This window comes from Perca fluviatilis, chromosome 9 (assembly GCF_010015445.1).
Source record: "Perca fluviatilis chromosome 9, GENO_Pfluv_1.0, whole genome shotgun sequence".
In the NCBI taxonomy this organism is placed as follows: Eukaryota; Metazoa; Chordata; class Actinopteri; order Perciformes; family Percidae; genus Perca; species Perca fluviatilis.
In genome coordinates, this window is record NC_053120.1 from 33,802,781 (window position 1) to 33,826,463 (window position 23,683).

The window sequence follows — 23,683 nt, forward strand, 5'->3', positions numbered from 1 at the left end:
CTGAAAAAAGCTTCTGGGGGGTTATTTGGCTCGAGGTCATGGTGCAAAGGACCCTAGGGTGAAATTACTCCGAACCATCACTTTAAAAGACAAATCCGGCGCAAAATGAACTTAGGGGTTAATAACACATCTGTACCGAGTCGACCGTTCTCCTTGATTTGTTTTCATGCTACTCGAATGTGACCAGTTTTCGCTAATCGCTAATAAGTTTATAACGCTAGTCGTCGGGGCACAGGTAAAGTAACGATGAATGCCGTGCTTGAGCTATGTTACTGGTTACTGGTTGCACGGCATTCGTCATTTCCCAAGATGGCACCTGCCTGTAGTCTTTCTAAACCGTCTGTACACTTAAAAAGTTCTCAATGCTTCGGTTTACATGTAGGGACCCTCATTATGCTACCGTGGAAGTGTGGTGCTATTTTGACCCTTGTTAGTGGTATAGAAATAGCGATTTTCTTTTTACTTTACCCTCTGCCCCGACGACTACTATTATAAGCTAATTAGCGGTTTGCGATAAAACTGGTCACATTCAATTAGCATGAAAACATATCCCAGAGAGCGGGCAACTCGGTACACACGTGTTATTAACCCCTAGTAACCGAACACAAATACATTTAATAAATTACATTTTGATCTTGGAAAGTCTCTAGGTTTTGACATAAATGCAGATATAAATGTAATTTAAAAAAATAATAAATAATTATTGATTTTCAAATATTGCACCTGTCAATACAGAACGAAATATTCTGTAGCCTATTTTGCCGTTAATACTGCCGATGTTGTCTTTGCTGTAATCAAATCAGTATATACTGTATTTATGTTTAACATGGTATTTTATTTTATCAATGGGAAACATACATGTGTACAGACAAGGCTAGCAGCAGCAGTGCTGCATCAGACACGTTTCTGGTGTGGAAAGACATAGAAAACGCCACACAGCCGCCACGCAACTTACACGCAACAGAAACGCCACGCTCACGCCACGCAGCCAGTGTGCAGCCGGCCTCAGAGTCAGACTGTTGGAGAGAAACCCGCCAAGTCATTTCACTTTCAGTGTTCTGAACCAGCACAACTACTCTCAACTGAGCCAGGGTTGCACAGACATAGTATAAAGTATAAAAACTGTCCTTGAGGTTCAGACTTAATATCGTTGGCTTCTGCTGCACAGTCTTGAGATATTGAGAGTTACAAGCCTGAGCCAAATACTTATAAAATATATTCTGCTTTGCCGCAGAATCTGCAGCCCACCAACATTTTATGATGACCAACCTGTTTTCAGTCACTGTTTTCATTATGTAAGGACACACAATGCAATTACTGCTGACACAAACATACTGTAAATTGTTGTTAATTACAAACATACTGTAGTTTAAAGGAACACACCATATACCCTGCTATAAAAGCAAACGCTGTTTGATTTCCCTCATGGAGAACGCCATTATGACCATCAGTAAAAGTGATGGTCTGTAAAGGTCATCAAAGGTCATGTAAAGACCATTCTGAATTAAGTATTGTGGTGCTCCAGAGACGTCCCGGGCCTACAAATCCTATCCTACAGACTAAAGAAAAATCTTTTTTTGGTACAGATCCCCCCCAAAAATCCCACTATAATCATTTACATTTAAAAAAAAATATATATATTTTTCAATGAAAATGAGAATAATGACACCAAAAATATTCCCTCCAATATCATGAATCCTATCACAATATCAGTCAAAATAATCACAATTACATATTTTCCTCATATCGTGCAGCCCTACAACCAGTGGTGGAAGAAGTATTCAAGTCCTTTTAAAGTACTTGTAAAACACTGTCAAAGTAGTAAAAATAAAAGTAGTCAATGGAGAAAAATCCTCACATTTTAGAATCTGGAAACAATCCAAACAGTTGTGTGTTTAATGGTCTAATCGTTTCAGCTGGACTTGTAGGCCTGTGTATTGTTGGGTAGTTAAATTTTTAATAAAACATCGTATTTTATAAACTATGTATGTTTTGTTTGCAAAAATTCTTCACTTGTAAAGTAACTAGTAACTAAAGCTGTCAGATGAATGAAGTGGAGTAAAAAGTACAATATTTATCTCTGAAATGTAGCAGAGTAGAAGTAGAAAGTGGCATGAAAAGAAAAGACTCAAGTAAAGTACAAGTACCTCAAATGTACAGTACTTGAGGAAATATACTTAGTTACATTACACCACTGCCTACAACACAGTAATTCTTTATTTTTACAATGGTGTAGCATAGTCGGTATAGACGTGTGTATGTCTGTGTGTCCTTTTGGGTACAGAGGAAGGGGACTGGGCTTTTAGCTTTGCTGGTGGAAGGTCTTGTTATCAGTGTGAGAGCAGCTCTGTAACACCTGGCCAATCAATAGTTCCCTCATTGTGTTCAAGGAGGCTTAGTGGTCGATCAATGCCAAGGCTCGAGGCTCGACTGTCCACAAACACACACACACACACACACACACACACACACACACACACACACACATAAACACACACACACTTACACACACACACACCACACAAAACATGACCTGCAGCTTTTACCTTTGCTGCCCCTTGGTCTTTATGTGCTTCCCTACACGGTGGAGCTGTTGTACAACACACAAAATGATACACTTACACTGGACATGCAAATATACCAAGCTTGCACACAGAAAATTCAGTGAATGCACATAATTCAAAGAGACCATGCATTTTAGATAAGTTAGAGATACCAAAACCAGCTGTTTGTTGACCATAAATGTCATAATTAATGCATAATGTAATGCTTCATAGGTCCCATTTTTGTAAAAAGTGAGATTTCCATGTTATTTCTTATTATATAGCAGGTCGAGGTGCTATATAAATACTGTGAAAGTATCAAAACGCTTAATCCACAGAGATGCACTTAGCCCGTATTCAGAAACTGTGCCTTTAAAGGAGACCTATTATTCAATTAAATTTTATTTATAGTATCAAATCATGACAAGAGTTATCTAAAGACACTTTACAGATAGAGTAGGTCTAGACTATGTAATTTACAAATTCAATTCAATTTTATTTATAGTATCAAATCATAACATAAGTTATCTCGAGACACTTTACAGATAGAGTAGGTCTAGACCACACTATAATTTACAAAGCCCCAACAATTCCAACAATTCCAGTAATTCCCTCAAGAGCAAGCAGTGCGACAGTGGCGAGGAAAAACTCCCTCTTGGGAAGAAACCTCGGGCAGACCCAGGCTCTTGGTAGGCGGTGTCTGACAAGCCGGTTGGGGGTGTGATGAACAGCGGCGATAGTAGTCACATAGACCCAACAATTCCAGTAATTCCCAAGAGCAAGCATTTAGTGTGACAGTGGCGAGGAAAAACTTTTTAGGCACAAACCTCAAGTGCTGTGGAAAACTTTATTTTAGGGAGAAACCTCGGACAGACCCAGGCTCTCGGTGGGCGATGGTCTGATGGTGCTGGTTGGGGGTACGATAAACAGTGGCAATTATAGTCACAATAAAGATAATGGAGCTGTGACTAGAAATAGTAGTTGTTGGAGTCCATGGCGTAGCAGGGCACTGCAGGGCGTAGCAGGGTTTAGCAGGGCGCCCAGCAGGACCACAGCGACAGCTTGCAACCATGATTTAGGTGCCACCCTAATTCAAGGACTCCGGGGAATAAGCTCCCCATAACTAATTTAAGAAAAAAGGATTTTTTTGGGGTATGGATGCATAAAGATGGAAAGAGAGAGGAGACAGGAGCTCAGTGTGTCAAAGGAAGTCCCCCAGCAGTCTAAAACTATAACAGCATAATTAAGAGCTGGTCCAAGGCAAACCGAAAGGTTGGTAGATGAATCTGATGACTATGAAGAGAAGCAGAGAAGATTATTTGTTATTATGCTTTTCTGTATTTTCTGTCAAATCTATAATGTTACAATGTTGGTTGGTCGGATGTAGTATGTTCAAAATATGATTTTAATGGAAACTTGTTTTATACAGATCATATTGACATTAAAATATCGGTTATGGCCATAACAGCAATGTTAATCGGTTTTCGTTTTCGGCCAAAATTTTCAGCAACAGTTATGCCAGCCAGGGCATTACATTCTTTATTGATGAAAGTGTGTATCAATGTGGGTTAACTCTTACACTGCTATTCTACTTTCAACTACAGTACTACTACTAGGTTTAGACTTTGCATAAAAGTTAAAGGCACAGTTTACCAAGACAGTATGTGTCGTTGACCAATAGTAATGCGTGGAGTCTGAGATGACAAATAACCTGCTAATAATACCATACACTATAAGACTTTGAACAGACTTTAAAAAAGACTACAGTCTGACACCATCTGACATCTAAAGACAATCATCTCACATCTAACGTTAAGGACTGTCATAATATGTAAAGACTGGGGATCTTTCAGGGTCACAAATTGCAAGACTGCAACTAGATTTGTTTTGAAAAATGTAACCAAGCTAAGGTTAAGATATAACATGTCTTGTTGTAGCGCTCATGTGGCACAGACTGGAGTACTATGGTCTCCATAGTTGACACATTGGCAAATTCCACTTTGGGTATGTAAACTACTAGCGTCAGCTGGTAACTTAAGGGAAAGTTTGCCAATTTTCTGTTCTGCCGTACATGCAGATGAATGTCTCCAGTAACCGGAGGTCTGCGTTTATCCGCCGGTAAAACTCCCGTTGGATGACGCGCTTCAGAAGGGTTGAAAATCGGCAACTTTCCCTCTTTAGCGTTTAGCTTAGCGGGCCATCATAGCAACCATAAACAACACTGGCTCTATCCGTTTGCTGCTTACTGTTTGGTGCTGGAGGGAGCGCACCCATTGGTTGTTGACAATGTTCACATGATTTAACTTCACTACCAACACTTTTGTTTGAACGTCCAGACGGGAAAAGGACTGACTCGGACTGAGTTTTATGACCACCTTACACCAAAACAAACAATTGAGGCGACGGGAAAACACCCAACTCTAGCGAGACTCTAGCGAGACTCTCATGATATCATTCCAATATTGGAAATTAGTCTGCGACAGTGGAATCGCTTGAAAAGTCATTTGGTGTACACACAAGCTGTTGAATTGTGTGGTGTGTTGATATGTTTTGCAGCTCATTTTTGGGGGGACAAGGTGACATACGCATAGGAGAGTAGGAGAGGGAAAGTTTCTATTCATATTAGCTGAAAACATGCCCTTAATCCCGGAGGATTTTAGTTCCATTTAAATATGCGTAGTTAATATCTCAAGTCAGAATCATCTTACAGCTTCCTTGACATCACACATTCTCTTTTCTTTGCTTTGGTTAGTTATTCTTATTCAAAAATACGGCTTTGACTGCTTTAGATGAGAGGACTAGCCTGCATGAAAATTCCTAAATTTGTTCATATTTCCTTTTAAGATTTGAGAGAGAGAAGATTTGAAAGACTGGATGTAACTCAGCTCTCCAAAATAATACTTGTCTGTCTGAAGAAACTGCTAATGGATTTTCTCTCTCAACAACCAACTGTTGAGAGATTACAGAAGCTTAGAGTTATAGGGAATGGAACAGATGTGGGGCTACAAAAACCTTGTCTTGGCATTCACTTTGGATTGAAGCCTTCAATAAAAACACTCATTACTAATGTTCAGCAACATCCAGTTCCTTTGTGAATGCACATTTTGCCAACAGATTTCTGGCTTGATAAGAGCGTGTGATGCTCAAAGTACATATGAAATGTATGTGTGTACCAAACTGTTTTTTTAGCCCCCGAAGGCAATTTTTGTTTTGAGCAGATATAAAATAGAGAAGTTGTGGAGGATAAAGGCATTGCGCTGCAAACAAGAAATTATTTTAAATCAAATCCCTAAGCTGTTCATAGCCTCAGATGCTAAAATGAGGCAACATCCTCATGTTTAATTCAACGGGGGACTGCTTGTTCAACTTCAACTTTATAGTTAGAGAGAAGTTACTAGCAGTACCCAATACCTAACAACCTCTCTTCCTCTCCTTTTTCTTTCTCTTGTCTAATTCTTAATCTTTCTGCAGCATTTCTATTGGAATAAGTTATGTCTTAGCTGGCAGTGAGGCCTACGCTGCTCTTCTTAATGTCAGGTAAGTCTTACACATATACAAAGACTCTATGGAATTAAAAATTTTTCCTTAATATCGTGAGTGACTTATGGTTGTATGGGTCGGAGTTCAGCAGCATTTTATTGAATCTGAATCCAGTATCAAATCTTCCCATTGCATCTGAAGCCTTTCAAATAACTAATTATTGTAAATGATTGATATGATATCGATGAACGTTCATCCCATGTACCTCACTTTAAAAAAGAGACAGAGGACAAAAATGTCCCCCTGAACTATTATGAATTCATTTATTTTCCACTTTCACTGAGTTAAATTGTTTAACCCACATCAGCCTGATCATAACTATCAAATATTCTTTCACTTTTTTAGAATTTAATCCTTTAATTGCCAGTTTGTTTAGCCTGTTTGTTTTTTTATTTTATAAAAAGCAACACAAAAATGAATTTTCTGTATACTAAATGCTAGGGGATTTTTTTTTTTTTACTTCTTCTCACAGTCTGAACAGTCTTTTGATTTAGATTTTTTGTGTAGTGTCAGATTTACAATAATCTCCTTCTTGTTACTTTATAAGACAAAAATGTCCACCTAAAAAACTGCCATAAAATATTATATATTAATATTAATTTCCACTTTCACTGGGTTAAATATTTTAACCAACTTCTGTCCTGATCACAGCTACCAAATATGTATTCATTTCCAGAATTTTAACCCTTTAAATTCCAGTTTGTTTACTTATTGCCACTATTGTTTTTTTAGGCGGGGGGACAACACAAAAATGAATTATCTTCTATATAGGCTACTAAATGCTAGCCGGAATATTCTTTTTCTTTTCTTTTTTCACAGTCTGGGGTACGTCAAAGATTAGCAACAATATTGATTTCAATGAATTTTTATGTTTGCGCAGTTTTTTTTAAACTGATGCAACCATGAGAGATGATAGCTGCCCACTAAAGTGGAAGGCTCTGAAAGCATTGCATGAACTTACAGCATTCTTTTTAATTAAAGTAAGCAAACACACACACGCTGCAGAGATGTTTCCTTAGGCAAAATATTCTATTGTCAGATGATGAGAATTTATTTATTTTTAACTGTCCTCTGTTAGATGACTGACCCTCGTCTGGAATTGAAATCTCTACTAATGAATACTAAATGAATAATACATTTTTGGCCACTACCTTTTAAGAGGGTATAACTGGCTGAATTAGCCGACATGAATCAGTATTTCTAAGTGCATTCATGTACTTTTAAATAAATCAAATGATTGTATTGTATTGTATATTTTACTGTAGTGTGGGGCAGGAGTTTGCCCAGTAGTCATTGAAAACATTTATACTGTACAATAAAAGGAGAGTAAATATGTAAAGCATGTTATTTAGGTGCAGGTTTGTAACATGTTAAACATTAGCAATGCAAATGTTAGACAGTTAGAACATAGACTAATTGTTGTATAAACAAACCAAAATGACTGGGTGCTAAATGTTGCGTTAAATGCATGCTGCACTAATAGTCTTATAAAAATAAATTCCATTCAACTCCCTTGTTTTAGGATGGACTGCCAGTAACTCCAAGTAACTTGCCCAACACTGCTGATATTTACATTTTCTTTCTTGAAAAGACAGTACAAGATGCAATATGTTGTATTATACAGTCAGAATGCATGACACATGTAAGTCGATACACTAACTGTAACCTGTAGCCCGTATAGTTTAAAGCATTTCCAATATTTGCTGATTATTGTCCCCACCAGAAAAATGACAACATCATTTGTTGACAGCTAAAAAGTTTTTTTCTGACAACTGACTTCTAGTTGTAGCATGGATTATAGCTGTCTTCTCCCAACACAAAGCTTTGGTCTTCCTTTATCATGAAGATGATCCCCACATACGACAGTTTCAGAACAGCCTTCAGGGTAATACTGTGTATATACAGGGTTTTCCCCAGAAAAGTTGTTTAGCCTGGTGGCAAGTGTCTTTTTTCCAGTCACAGACTGATGGCAGCGTTGATGTAGAGCCCAATAGTTTCTGTGATAACAATATCGTGGATGGAATCGCAAAATTGAGAATTAAAAAAAGCTATGAAACAGATTCCATAGGGCCAGGCCCGTATTAAGACAATGTGGTGCCCCGTCCAAATTTTTTTTGGGTTAAACTGGCCACTTTTGATTATTGTTAACCCCCCTTCCCATCCCCCAAATGATACATTTGCGCGTACTTGTGGACCAACTCAACTCTGACAGATTGGTGAGGGGAGTGATAGTGGTCATGTAATATTGATTTCTTTTATAATTTATTATTATTATTATTGTGAAATTAGTGTTCATAAACGAGTAATGTATGGTCTTTCAACAATTTCAAGTGAATAATATAACAATTTATGGAAAATATTGTTAATGCTTGTGTCATGTGGTGCCTCCCCCACTGGTTGTGAGTGGTTGGTGCCCCTGGGCACTGGCCCAAGTGCCCTTATGGATAATCCGGGCATGCATAGGGCCCTACATTAAGTCAGTGCTAAAGGCTTACTGGAGAAAATATGACTATGTCTAAGTTTCCAACCGTTTTAAAAACGTATTAAAATACATTAAAAAAAATAATTCATCAGGCTTGCAATACACTGGGGAAAACCCTGATATATAATAAAAGCTAAAAGGCCTCTGTATTTATAGGTGTTCAGTTGTTCAAACTGAACAGAGCGTTATCATACTGGTGTCGTTGACTAACTCCTATAGCACGCTCAAGTCACTGAAGCAAGAATCGATGCGGCACCGTCAGCCGTCTCTTCAACTGATTGTTGCCCCCCACCCCCAGCACACACCTCCTCTTTCCCCCTCCCAAGCCTGTAATTATCTTTATCAGTTAACAGGACTAATTTATTTTGTCATGCCCCAGTAAATACTTAACGCAAATAGTATTATTTAAACTCTGGGGGTCGGTTGGACCGCTTCATTGGCACGCCTGGGTGCTTCATTATCGACCTTGTCAGCGCCAAGGGAGATGCTGCGATGCGTTGTGGGAGTGAGAAGGCAGGGTTACTGGAGTGAAAAAAGCTTGGGCAGGCTTCTTTGGATAAACCACGTTATTCCCCCTCCCCGGGGGCTGCAATCAATAAGTTACTGCAGGTCTGTGCAAAAAAACTCTCCTCTCAGTCCCACTGCTGGAGGATAGTGAGTGTCTTGGAAACAAACCCCTCAGAGCTCTGCAAGGTGTAAAGCATTAAAGAGATTCACTTTTATAACACAAGGACCAGATTACTGTCTCTAAATTATTCCTTCATCAGAGTTTGAGCTCATTAGGCCTCGGCCCAGCGACGTGAGCGAAATGTTAGGTGGTAACGTTACCTTGGTCTGCTAAACAAATAGCCCAAACTATGTGGTTGTTTAAAGGTATAGTGCGTCATTTCTGTCACCCCCTTAAGGTATTCTAAGTAATGACAACAAAACTGTTGTTGCATTCACATGACACAAGCCTTCCGTAATCGCACACCGCCCTCACCACCCCTCCTCCACGCAGTTGCTAGTAGCCAAGGAGGACACGGAGGATTAAAACAACATGACGGACTCTTCAGTAGAGGTAATTATCTTCGGTCGATGTTTCTGCGAGTGAAAGTCGCCGGACGACACCATTTTCTTAACACAGCCATACTGAGAAATACAGAGAAAGTTTAGTGGAGCCGATAGTCTTAATCAGCTTTGTATCAACTCATTTGGCAATGACTTCAATGTAATGGATGTTCATTAATGTCAAAAAGTTACACACTAAAGCTTTAAACCTTCCTGTTATTACTCGCATGCAAACAGAGCATTTCATCGACCTGCTTTCCAATAAATAAAAGCCTACCGCTGTTTCGGCGATGGAAAGCTTTTCATATGAAGCAACAGCAGGAAGATGATAGCAGTGTTTCCGCTATACATTTGGCAGCGGCGCACCGCCATTACAAAATTGTTGCCACTGCTCCTTCAGCATTTAATGAAATGTCATAATGTCGTGATTACATGACTCTGCAAAGCCATCTGCTCCACAGTCATCCGCTTCCTCTCAAATGTGATGTGAGATGCACATTTCAAAATGTGTTATGTATCTTAAATTGTTCATTAGATATGTGTGATGTATGTAAAGCTGAACAGACTCACAGTAGTAAAACAGATTTTATTCTGATCCAAAGACTCTTTCTTTGAAAGAAAGGACACTAACATTATATCCTGGAATGTAATTGTAAGACATACAGTGTGATGCTTTTGAGAAACAATGGTATAAAAGCAAACTGAACTTAAAAAGGAACTACACGCTGTATTCACTTACTGTTGACAACTTTTTCCAGCTGTTCATCCCTGCTCCCCTCAACTGAAAAAACAATTGTAACAGAGACACTGGAGAGGTGCCTCTTGTACTGGTTCTCTGAGTGAAGAGACTATCTCTCCAGCTGTAGGCCGCTCGGAGACAGTTCCGATCAAACTATCAGTGATTCCACGCCAGCACAGGTGCTTTATAGAGCCGAAGTCACGCCCCTTCCGGTGGACCTCATGGGACCTTTATTCAGAAGAAATATGAACGAGAGTCAATGGAGAGATAATAATTATTTTTTGATCCCGTTTGAACTGAGCCATGGATTACAAATACGATGTTCATCAATTTAAAAGATAATTTTTCAAACAGCTCAGTGAACTACAGCTCTCGTCTCACACAGCTTGATGCTCAACTTGCTCACTAGCTAGCTAGCTTAGCTCTGTTCCACAACACATGTAACGTTATCTTACTTGATGTGTTTTATCCTGCGAAGTGTTTTCAGCAGATAAGCAAAAGAACGTAACGTTACAACCCCGGTACGAGACATCGTAGCTTCAGCGAGACGTCATCCATGCGACACTGAAGTGTGTAGTCTTTCTAATTATGTATTTTCACTGTCTTATACTTCAAAAGTTTAACAATAAACTGAGACTTTCTTCGGTTGAAAAATGATCTTGTAAATTGACGAACATCATATTTGGAATCCATGGCTCTATTCAAACAGGATCAAAAAAGAATTATTATCTCTCCATTGACCCTCGTTCATATTTTTTTGAAAGATAGGTCCCGTTGGCCGGAAGTAGAAAGACGTGACTTTGGCTCTCTATAGGAAATAGCATAGGGCGTGGCCGGGCAAGCTGGTGTGTCTTAAAGAAGTATCCACATACCTGATCTGGGGGATCATCCCCGTACATATGGAATATCTAACGTGGAGAGATTGTGGCCCAATCCCAAAGTCCGGACTCACAGACTCACGGACTTTGGTGCACGTTCTCGCGAAATTCGTAAGGGCTTAGGGTTGTCCCAATGTGGAATTTCAAAGGGCGTGAGGGTTTGAGTACACACTTACCGAGCCCTTTCCGTGAGTCTGCATCGATGCAGACTTCACCAAAGGGAATTACTAAGTCTCTTCACTCAGAGAACCAAGGTTACTACGTAACCAAGCGATCTGACCCAAATACAGGAAGGGAACCAAAAACAGAGCATTTACTAGCCTGCAATTGCAATCTTGCACACAATTTACGGACTTATATATGATTTAAGGGATGATAACTTTCAAATCCATAAACTGTTCTAACCACACATCGCTGGTCGTCTGTATGACAGCATCATCTCTCTCTCCTTCACTCGCTGTCTGTCAGCTGCTCATTGTGCGCCTCCTTCTAAAATATTAGAAACATTAAAGCAAGCCAGAAAACCCAAGACGTTATGATTGTGGTGTTGCTCCATTATTTCTGAGTCAAGAAGTGTCGGCGAGTTTAGGATATTTTGTCCAATTAACAAGCAACCGTGTCGATCGCGTGACGTGTGTTTACCGTGTTTGGTGCGTTTGATAAAGTGCAGTGTGAACGCAAACCCAACCAGAATGAAAAATGCAACAACACCCCTCAACTCAAGTGAAGTGCAAGTACCTCAAAATGTACTGCCTCTGTGATTGAATCTCTATTAAATGGTTGTTGTATGTGCAAAGAAATGTATACAGATACAAGACATTACAGAACTGTGGCATGAGTCAAGGACCTACTTCTTCACCTGTGAGAATGCATGTACATTCCTGGGTTTTCTTCCATCTCCAAACTGTGCAATGGGTATTTTGATGTGTTTTCAAGCCTTACAGCTAACCCACCAGATGTTGCCTTAGTTTTTGAGGGACAGGTTTTGTTTTGGAATGTGGCTGTACTTTGGCCCCAGTTTGGAGGAGGTATTCCTCACCAGGGCTACGAAGTACCAGACTTTATTTTTCTCACATCTTGGATGTAAATGCTTACTAATTGTGTTTATTTATGTCATGTTGGTAGTTTGTTGACCAGGAGTGTGCAGGGGACCGGATGTTCAAGAAAAAAAAACAGAATAATTTGAAAGGTTCTGTTCTGCGTTGGCAATCACCGCCCCTTCAACCCATTTGGTCACGACAGAGGTCCAGACAGAAGTGTGTGTTGTTCAGTTGTAATGAAATGTGAACATGTGTTTTGTGTGTTTTCTCCACAGCCACATCTATGTGATCCCGGCCTTCGCTTGGATTCTATCTCTTGCTATCTTACTCGCCTACACAGTCATCCAGCCAATCACTTCGCTGCTTACCCTGCTGAAAGGAATGCTGCTCGTTGTCACGGTAACCATTATTCTATTTTATTTGATCATTTTCACTATTTGTTCCCAATAATGAAACAAATTCTTTTCAGCGATGCTAACATGAGTTCATGGGGTTCTATTTGGTTTCATTCTACAGTACCTTTCATATGTTGCATTGACTGGGATTGGTCGTGCCCATTTTATCAAATGTGTTCAAATCCTACACTTAACCGATCGAATGAGCGTTCGTTATATTTAATATCAGGGTTTCCTGCTTTAAGAGCTTTTATCTTTTCTGTTAGCATTGTACTAACACGGTATTATGGTAGTTTTTCAAAGGATTGTGTAGATGATGTATTGTTATACATCTCTGTATATATTTCAGTGCGTTCTTTGGAGATTTGTATAAACATAAATGGGACGTATCCAGACGCAATGAATGTATCTAGCACCCCTACAATATACTGGCTGAAGGGAATAAAAAGTATATATTATATTTGGGTATCATCTTCCACTCTTCTCTTTATGCCAGAAATACAAACCAAAAACAAAACAAACAGATCAGTACAATAAAACAAAATACTGCCAGTGAACAAATTATTATCTCAGAATTACGATCCTTTGCATCATGTCAAATTTCTGCTGTTAAAATATTGTGGCCAGTTATCAATAAGTTCTATACCTTTTTCAGTGTGATATATGTGAAAGTAGTAGCAGCTAGAAGGTCACTGTTTTTAGTTTTAGATGGTCCATATTTAGAAAGTAATTTTTTAATAATGGGGATGTAGCTACAGGTCCAAATAAACAGAATATGCACTACTTTTGTCATCTAAATGATAGTTGATGATCCATTTTTAGCTACTTAAAAATGGTTCACTGTGGGTTGATTACTGGGCTGCCCTTCACTAAATGCCTTGAGTGGTCAGACGTACAGTAGTTAAGATTTCTAGGACTGATCTTGAACCGATCTTACATTTGTGTGCCTGTACACTGCTTGATTTAATTCCCTGCCAAGTTTTCAAAAACATAGAACCATGTGAAAGTAAGATTTACCCTTGACAGTGCTGACAGCGATGTCACAAATTAAGGTTGAGAAAAGGTTAGCAGGCTTAGCAGTTCAATTAACAAAGACCTCCCTGTCCTTAAGAATTAAGGAAATTAGAAAATATAATTTCTTAGAAATAAAATACTGTAGTATATGAGTATATATTTATCCTGGAGTGTTTTACCCTCTGTTTTCTAAAGAAGAACTTAATGGAAATCTTTCAACAGTCTTCTCTAACCTTCACGCTTCACACTTTATGGGCTTTTCGGCTTCATCTTTATTCACTCCCTAAAAGTATATATCCTTTGGCCATTTTTGATCGATGTCATGTTGCCATGACGGCTGCGATTCCCTGCGAGGTCATGCTGGCAAAATGGATAGAAGTGTCATTGTGCGCTGGTCCCCTCATACAGAAGCTGTAGTGCTCATTGAGCCCCCACTGTGTGTGCGGTGGCTTTGGGCTTTTCCAGGTCAGCGCCTGCTAACATCAGTTGAGTGTCAGCAGCTCAGCAGGAGCTCTTGAAGGCAGTCTTTAGGCTCGTGCCCAAGTACACTTAACACCATCACATTCCACAAGGTTACACTGCCTCCAAGAATTAGCTGTTACATCTGCTGTATAAGCTGTTAACACTTTCATTGACACCCTCTTTCTGACACTACTCATACAATATTACATTAAAATAATAAATTAAAGGACATGTTACATTTTCAAGTCTGTCTCAGCAAGTCTATCTTACTGTAATGTAGGGCTGAAACGATTCCTCGAATAACTCGAATAATTCGTTTACAAAAAATCCTCGATGCAAAATGACTTGCCTCGAAGCTTCGTTAAATCAATGTTACCAACGTTGTATCGCTGACGGACGGTGTTTCCGCACGGAGCATTATTACTGTCGCACACCAGACGCGGCTCAGTCTGCTGCTGGCGACACATGCCAGAGCGTAAATAGCGAGGGGCTAAGAGACAGGCTGGAGAAAACAACAGAAAGTGTCCAAAGTTTGGAATCAGTTCAAACGTAATTAAAACTAAAACTCTGTACAGTGTGTCTACTGCAAAATCAAACTAGCTTACCACGATAATAGCACGACGTCAGTGCTTTAGCATCTCAACAGAAAACATGGAGTCTACCTTAATCCTCCATTCCACGAAGCGGACCCGACAAAAGTAAATCACAGAGTCGTATGGACGATGAAACTACATCAAACACAACAACTACCAAAATCAAAGACAAGAAAATACGTAGTGGTGACCACGATCTGATCTAAAGAGCTGACGCGTTGACTATCCCTTCGGAAAAACAGCTGATTGTTGCGCATCTCTCTTTTTTTTTTTTTTTTTTTCTTCACTTCTGGAGAAACAGCTGATCAACGATCTAATAGTATAAGTGTAACAGAGCTGTGTAACATTATAATCAAATATATAAATGAAAATAGGTTGAGTATAATTAATATTTACATATAGGCCTACTGTACAGTGCCTTGCGAAAGTATTCGCCCCCTTGAACTTTTCGACCTTTTGCCACATTTCAGCTTAACATAAGATATAAAACTGTAATTTTTGTGACGAATCCAAAGTACACAATAATAGTGAAATTGATTATTTTTAAATAAAATTTCATTTCGTGCAAACTCTAGGTGTTCTATTGTGACTAAATATAATTTAAATAGTATGTGTTAATAAGTTCGTATAAATCACCTGCCTGTGTAGTGGTGTAAAAGATACAAAAAGCTGGTATGTTGTGAGTTGCCGTGTACAAAAATTCGTTTTCCAATGAGGGTCCCGTCTACATTCAGCCATCTTGTATGCAGGAAAGGCCAACAACAATCAGTTATACTGCACAAATCTTTATGTGATCTTAAGTATCCATAAAGGTGTTTATTTGCCAAGCACCTGGGAGACCAAACTGTGGAGAAGGTGCTCTGGTCAGATACCAAATCTTTTGGCAACAATCAAAGTATGTTTGCGTAAACAACACACCATCCCGCACACTCCCTGTAACTGGTGCAGCTCTGTTGCCTGCTTTTTTCAGAGGGAAGGGGATGGTTATTGTGGGGTGGTGGACAAATATCTGGTGGTTGGATTTTGTCTTCCAACAGATTAATAACAAAACAATGTGGTTACAAATAAACATATAGGTTAGATCAAGTCAAAGATCAAGGAGTGGATACGCACACGTCTCATCACCTGTGAGTGTTTTGGGAGAATTGAAATGGTCGATGTGCAAAACGATAGAGACATACCCCGCGACTTACACTGTATCGACAAAGGTGGCGCACAAGTATTATGGGCTGATAATTTGCACACCCAATTTTTCAGTTTTTGATTTGTTAAAAGGTTTGAATATCCAATAAATTTCGTTCCACTTCTGATTGTGTCCACTTGTTGTTGATTCTTCACAAAAATACAGTTTTATATCTTTATGTTTGAGCCTGAATGTGCAGTGAAAGCAAGGGCGATACTTTGCAAGGCACTGTATATACAGATCAGTCTCAGGTTGAAACTTGTAGTTCTGAAAGTTAAGTTGCACAACTTAATGTAATGTTTGTGTATGTTTAATGTATGCCTTAGTTTGAGGTTGATATCATTTGAAAAAAAAATCTTTAAAAACAATGTAATATGGCACTTAAATGCACTTAATATGTTTAGTTTTTTGAGAGATGATATTGTAAGCAATGTAGGCAATACAAATGTTGTTTTTTTCCGAAAATGTTGCTTTTTTCAATAGTTTTGGTTGTTTAAAAACGCAAAACAAAATTATCCGATTAATCGATTACAAAAAGAATCGATAGCTGCAGCCCTACTATAATGAAATGTTCACATAACAATCTCGGATGTTCATTGAGAGAATTGACCTCACAGCCAATATGGACCAGAGGAATAATTACAGCGACCAAGAGAACATTTCAGTGTGTTACTCTATAATGTCTTTTTCCATCTCAGTAACATTGCACAAATTCGACCCATCTTATCATTTTGGTGATGCTGAAACTGTAATCCATGCATTTGTGTCTTCCCGACTTGATCACTGCCGTGTCCTTTTTTTCTGGTCTTCCAAATTGTGCCACTAGAGGCCTTCAACTTGCTCAGAACATTGCAGCCAGAATCCTGGCAAAAACTAGAAAATATGATCACATAACACCCATTCTGGCCTCTCTTCGCTGTCCCCCAGTGCAAGCTAGACCTGATTTTAAGATTAAAGAAGCTCACTCAGTTGACATTTTTAAATCTAGTCTAGTATCTTCACTTCTACTCATTATACTACAGCCAACAATAACACACCATCCTCTCTGCTTCCTTAAAAACAAGTTATTTCTGTGCTCCTGTAATTGTAGAGGGCACTGAGACCATGTTTAATGGTGATTTTACACTTTAAATAAAATGTGATTGATTGATTGATTGATTGATTGATTGAATGAATGATACCACTACAGTAGAAGTAGTAATCTTGATTATGATTAAGTAAACTGTCATATTACTGCTTGACCAAATCTCTGCCCGATGCCTGTCTTGGCCAGGAAACTCTTATAAAGGAGATTTTGAATCTCAATGAGTGAATAATACATTTAAAGGGGTGATAGAATGCAAAACCGATTTTACCCTGTCATAGTTGAATAACGACAGTTCGGTGGGTAAATAGGACATACATATAAGCTCAAAATCCCATTGACACCCCTTTACTATGAAAATCTCATATTTTGAAACTGCCGCTGAAAACGGGTTAATCTCAACAAAGCTAGTTGCTTACGTAAGCATCTCAAAATCCGGAACCTTTGTTACAGCCGTGGGTGTATTAAGAGAACAGTCACGCCCCAACATTTACATAGGCTACACAACTGACCTGAGATCAGGTAGTCTTCTGAATCTAGGTCACGCAGATCTCTGCTATTCCATTACAAAATTCACTTCTGAAACTTTTTTATGCGAGAAATCAACTATGTAAAGTTCAAATATGGGCAGTTTTACAAAAATGTATGTCTAATTGCAAATTTTATCCGACTGTGTGTCGGACTTCAGCAGCGGTGCTGCCTGTGTTGCTGTCTCGCCGCCTGGCCTGCCTTCCTTCACAGACGCCGGCCTGCTGTGAGGTCGATTGAGCTCCGTTACGGCTGGCAACCCACGGCACTTCATACCCGCGCAAAGTCACCGCTTTGTGGGCTAATGGACTACTACCAAACGCAACTGCTCTGACAGAGCTCTAGGGCCTGCAGTTCCCCTCTTCCTAATGCCAGGTGTGTGTGAGTGAGAGCGCGGTCAGCGAGCTTGTTACGCCAGCAATCTCTTACCACAGGTTCCAGTTAATCTTATAATGTGTGTAATTATAATGTGTTGAGTTATTTAAACAAACGATCGGTGAAATACACGCCTGCGGCTGGATGTGATAGAGCCTGCGGCTGGATGGAGCTAGCTAGCCTCCTCTTAGAATTCCTCTGGAATTCACAAAAATTCATTAACTTGAAATCGGACACCGTTGTTAGCTTTATAAGACATTTAGTTAGATGTTGTATAAGTGGCGTGACGAAATTCAAACTGTAAATATACTCGAATTACGCGAAAATGAAGCTAACTATCTGTGATTTGTAGCTACACACAGCTAGGATTGAAGGGACAGTCACAGCTGATGAAACACCTAGCTAGTCTTCACAAATATTCATTAACTTGAAATCGGACACCGTTGTTAGCTTTATAAGACATTTAGTTAGATGTTGTATAACTGGCGTGATGAAATTCAAACTGTAAATATACTCGAATTAGGCCGAAAATGAAGCTACCTATCCGTGATTTGTAGCTAGCTACACACAGCTAGGATTGAAGGGATAGTCACAGCTGACGAAACACCTAGTCTTCACAAATATTCATTAACTTGAAATCGGACACCGTTGTTAGCTTTATAAGACATTTAGTTAGATGTTGTATAACTGGCGTGACGAAATTCAAACTGTAAATATACTCGAATTAGGCCGAAAATGAAGCTAACTATCCGTGATTTGTAGCTAGCTACACACAGCTAGGATTGAAGGGACAGTCGCAGCTGACGAAACCCCTAGCTAATCTTCATAAATATTCATTAACTTGAAATCGGACACCGTTGTTAGCTTTATAAGACATTTAGTTAGATGTTGTTTAAGTGGCGTGACATGTGTGTAACATGTGGTAAGAGATTGCTGGTGTAAGAAGCTCGCTGACCGCGCTCTCACTCTCACACAACGGGCAATTTAGTTAGCAGGAAGAAGGGAGTCACAGGCCCTGGAGCGCTGTCAGGGCTGCTAGCCGTAACGGAGCTCAATCGAGCTCACAGCAGGCCGGGGTATGTGACGGAAGGCAGGCCGGGCGGCGAGGCAGTAGCACCGCCGCTTAACTCCGACACACAGTCTTACCAAATTTAAGTAAAACGGCCCATATTTGAGCTTTATATAGTTGATTTCTCACATAAAAAAGTCTCAGAAGTAAATTTGGTAAGGAAACATTGCAGTGTCTGGAATATGAGATTCTGTCACTTCTCTAATGTGTATGTATTGGGGATTCGCTCAACCAATCAGCGCACATCTCTAATGTGTGCGTATGGCAAGTCGCTCAACCAATCAGCGCGCAGCTCATCTAAATATTCATGAGCATACCATATTTGGAAGAAAAGCTCTTGTTACAAATAGGGCCAAAACACAGGGATGCATAAGGGGCAATAAAATATCAACCAGGCCATTTTCAGCCCAACCAATGTTACATACCCCATTAGGAGACCATAAGGAACAGTGTGAAATACCCTATATAATCATTCTATCACCCCTTTAAATAAAAAATAAAGCATATGATTGTGCATATAAAGCCAACAAACTGCGCAAAGACACATCACCATGTAATATTAGGTCAGTCAGTAGTCCATATCCACGACGTTCCACTTCCGGGATTGCTCCGGTGATGCCGGAAATTCCGCCGGATGTCACTCTATTCGGCCGGATGTCCGCTATCTTCCGCTTTCTTTGTGTTGTAATTTCTGAGGACTATGGTTAACTGCTCCTCAGATCTCTGCAGGGTAAATCCAGACAGCTAGCTAGACTATCTGTCCAATCCAAGAGTTTTCTGTTGCACGACTAAAACAACTTTTGGGCGTACACATTCCACCAAAACAAATTCCTTCCCGAGGCTATTTTGCAGCGGCACCGTGGCTCCGTCCGGCTCTTAGCACAGCCCAAGACGATTGTGATTGGTTTAAAGAAATGCCAATAAACCAGAGCACGTTTTTCTCCCATCCCGGAATGCTGTGTGGACTGGCCAGACCCTTCTCCACATTGCTGTGGAAAATAATACGGAGGTCTGGACCTCGGTGTCCTCAATGGTAGATACAGCCATGAGTGGAGATGTTGAAGCTGTAGGAAAACATCTATCCATACAACATATGACTCCGTAAAGGATCTTCCGTTATTGAAGAACAACTTAAACTTAAAACACCCCCAAAACCTTAAAGCCCATGCTTTCATGCACAAACTGAAACACACTCTCACTGACTGAGTCTGTGTCACAGAGGTTGTTATTTCTGAGGCCAAGTTTCAGAAGAAGGTTGACCATATACGTAATCATAACACCACAAAAAGTACGGTATTGTTTTGGGGAGGTTGTTTCATCTGCACCCTGTAGATGGCGACATTTACACAGAAACTCCTTCACTTGTATCAACATGCACACACATAACACACAATAGGAGAGAAATGTGTCCTAGAGCTAAGTCCCGAACAGGGGGAGGTGTTAAGATTTAGAGGTTCAGTTGTGGAGCAGGGCACTGAGAGCCATTCCCTGTACTCTGCATCAATATGAGAGAGAGCTGGCCAGGCAAGGCCAACTGCACCAGAATAAAACACACTATCGTCAAGCACCAGCCATTTATGGCCCAGCAAATGCGATTTTTCTCTTTATGGCTGAAATATTAATGTTTCTATCTTGGTATACATAGAAAGAAAACAGCAGTTTCCAGGCTCTGAGCTGCCAAGATAGAGGGGGTAGAGAGAGAGAGAGAGAGAGAGAGAGAGAGAGAGAGGAATTTAATAAGTGATGTCATGGCAAATAAAAAGGGTGGGGAAAGTATGACCTTCAGTCAGCGACTACTGTAAAGCATCAAAGCCAATGTAACAGACATAAATGTTTTCAAAGATTATTTTAATCCCATTTTGTACCATTTTTACAAGAAAAGCTTTCATTGATGTACCCTAGTATTTATGACTTACATCATTAACTCCACCAAGAAGGGTATGTTTTTCAGTTTGGTTTGTTTGTCCATCTGTCTTGGATTACGGGAAAAGAAAATACTGGTGGAAGAGTGTAGCATGGACCAAGGAAGAACCCATACACAAATTATTTTTTCACTTTCCTTAACATTGTATGATCTTGGAGGAGATCTGCGCTTTCCGAGTGCCCTTGTAGTTACATAATGAAATGATTCATTATGTACAGCAAAGAGTACCATCAGTCAAACAGAGCAGACTGAGCCCTCCTCCACCTGGCTAATCATTTGTTAGATGTGGTCCCATTTTCTCTACAGACTTTTTAAGGGAGGTAGTAGCAGACGCCATTGCCACCAGTTTTGAGTCTGGACAGCAAGGGCGTCAAACATTTAATTTCCTGCATTCTGGGGAATTCTTATGCAACAATTCATGGGGCAAATGTTTTTATTTATGTACAGGAAATTATTATTCCCCATGTATTGTTGAAAGCGTTCTGCATATTCAAAACATCACACGTTTCGGGATTTTTTTTTTTTTTTTAAGGAATCATGTACGTCTCAACAACAAATCTATGAGAGAATGAGACCTTGTTAACGCCAGAAGCTGCAGAGTTTAAAGCTACATAAAAGACAACAATATCACAAGAATTTACATCTCTGTTTTTCATTCTCCTGTTGTGTTCTTTAACCCTCCGATGTTGCAAAGTAGACACAGTTCTTGTTTTCCCTACATGTTTTGAGGCCCCTGAACGATTATATTTACCGGAGTAGGTTGTCTTTCATATTTTTGAGGGGGACAAATCTACCTCTTCGAAATATTGAAGACAGGCAGACAGGGTAGCTGCTTACAGTGGTCAGGGCTTGAGCTAGTGTTAGCATTAGCTTCTCCAATTCTACACTGCTGGATATAAGGTTGATTTTGTGGGACGAGCTTTTGACAAAACAACTTTAGTAAACCCAAGGTTGTGTTACTCACATATTGTTTTCTTAGCTAGAAATAAAGCTTTATCGTCAATTTTAAAATGAATGGCACCATCATTTGCAAAATGAACATCATGCTGTATTGAAAAAGACTTGAAACTAGTGATTCTGACCATAAACTCATTATGTAAATGTTTACTGAGGTAATAAATCAAGTGAGAAGTAGGGTAATTTTCCCACATACTTCTATAGAAACAGACTTCTTCTTGCAACCAGTGGAGTCGCCCCCTGCTGGAAATTAGACAGACTGCAGGTTTAAGGCACTTCATGGCTTCACTTTTCAGAGACAGAAGCTTCGTCCATTATTTATACAGTCTATGCTTAGGATGCCATTACTCCACTATATCTGATATACATAGCAAATAGTTTACTGCTATATTAATATTATGCATGGTATGTACAGCCCCTCTACAGTAGAACAGAAGCCTAAAATGTATACTATGTTTTATTTATTTTCTTTTTCCACATTCAAAGTCAGAAAAGGCTTGGAAATAACCTTTACAGGATTGTACAGGATTTCCGAACATTTTAAAAACAAAATCAATGTTGGTGTCTCTTTGATTGCCTCCCTTCACAGGAATATAATCCTTAAAAAAGCAGGCCATAATTTATTCCAATTTCCAAACACTGGCCTCAGGGAGATGTTTCTCCTCTGCAGAAACCACTTTAGCCAAAGTTAGATTGCTGCATCTAGCCCATTTAAGTCAACTTTATGAAAAGTAAATGTGAAACCTTGGCTGTAAACAACTTATGAAGTTGACTGATGTTTAAAGAAGGATTTAAATAAGAGTTTGTTAGAGGTCTATAGAGAGGCAGAGTGGGAGACATGAAAGCAGCTCCAAGGGCAGCTTTGTTGATTGGGATTGATTCTGATGAAACAAAGGCCAATGTAAGCAACCTGATAGTTCAGACGGATAGACACATCAGCACTTTGTTTTATTTTAGGACACTAACAGTGGAACCCATTCACATCACTGCACATTCACACTTTAACATGTCCGTACTAGCAGTGATGGTTTAGTTGAAATTTAATTTTGGGGAGTCCAAGGTCATTAGCTAATGTTCCATGTCTGAGTGTGATTTGTAGAGTGTGTGCATCTGTTTTAATGATCCCTACCTGTCAGTTTGGGTATGCCTGTGTATGCTGGACAGAATCTCTCACTTGCACTCAGTGATTCTGAGCAGCCTTAGTCTGTACACAGTCGTCTGTACACAGAACTGGGTAAAGTCTAATAAGCCAAAATATTTAAAATCACCTGTGGGTGGACCATGGGTGTGCAAGGCCAAGTTTGAGTACTTGCAACTATGAGGCTCATCTTCTGACCTGACTGAAAACCTTTTTTGAACTTTTTTTTTGTCCAACGTTCCAGCAGTTCCCACCTCATTACCTCATTATAGCTGCTGTCGCCATAAGTCAGCCATTATGCGTTTTTTTCTTATTAAGTTAAAACTGATTTCTACAGAAGCCCTGAAGGGCAATATGAAGAAAAACTGTTTTTTCTGGCATTGTTGACCAAAACCTAAGTTTATCTTGTATGTAGCTTTAGCTTTGTTCCCCTGCCTCCAGTCTTTATGCTAAGCTATGCCGCTGTTATTGTCTCCATGGCTCTAGCTCTATAATTAAAGGACACAAGAGTTATATTTCAGCCAACTCCAGGGAAGAAAGTGGACCACAGAATAGATATGAATCATGTCGATGTCTATATTTACAGATAATAAAAATAAGAATTGAATATAAGTCAAAGATAATCAAGCAAATCTAACATTATCACATTATCTATAATAAATTTCAGGTAAATCAAAATGATTGTAGGG

At 39.5% G+C, this 23,683-nt stretch overlaps 1 protein-coding gene across 3 annotated transcripts in view; it reads left to right on the forward strand.

The window, feature by feature from the left end:
• Window positions 1–23,683, forward strand: part of si:ch211-51h4.2 — a 102,651-nt gene that overhangs the window by 30,335 nt on the left and 48,633 nt on the right. For 2 of the 3 annotated variants that reach the window (XM_039812284.1, XM_039812285.1), the window contains exons 7-8: window positions 6,015–6,080; window positions 12,548–12,671. In XM_039812284.1, the coding sequence (XP_039668218.1) occupies window positions 6,015–6,080; window positions 12,548–12,671 (190 nt within the window). The remainder of the gene's footprint in view (window positions 1–6,014; window positions 6,081–12,547; window positions 12,672–23,683) is intronic. The other variant, XM_039812286.1, reaches the window with a different exon arrangement.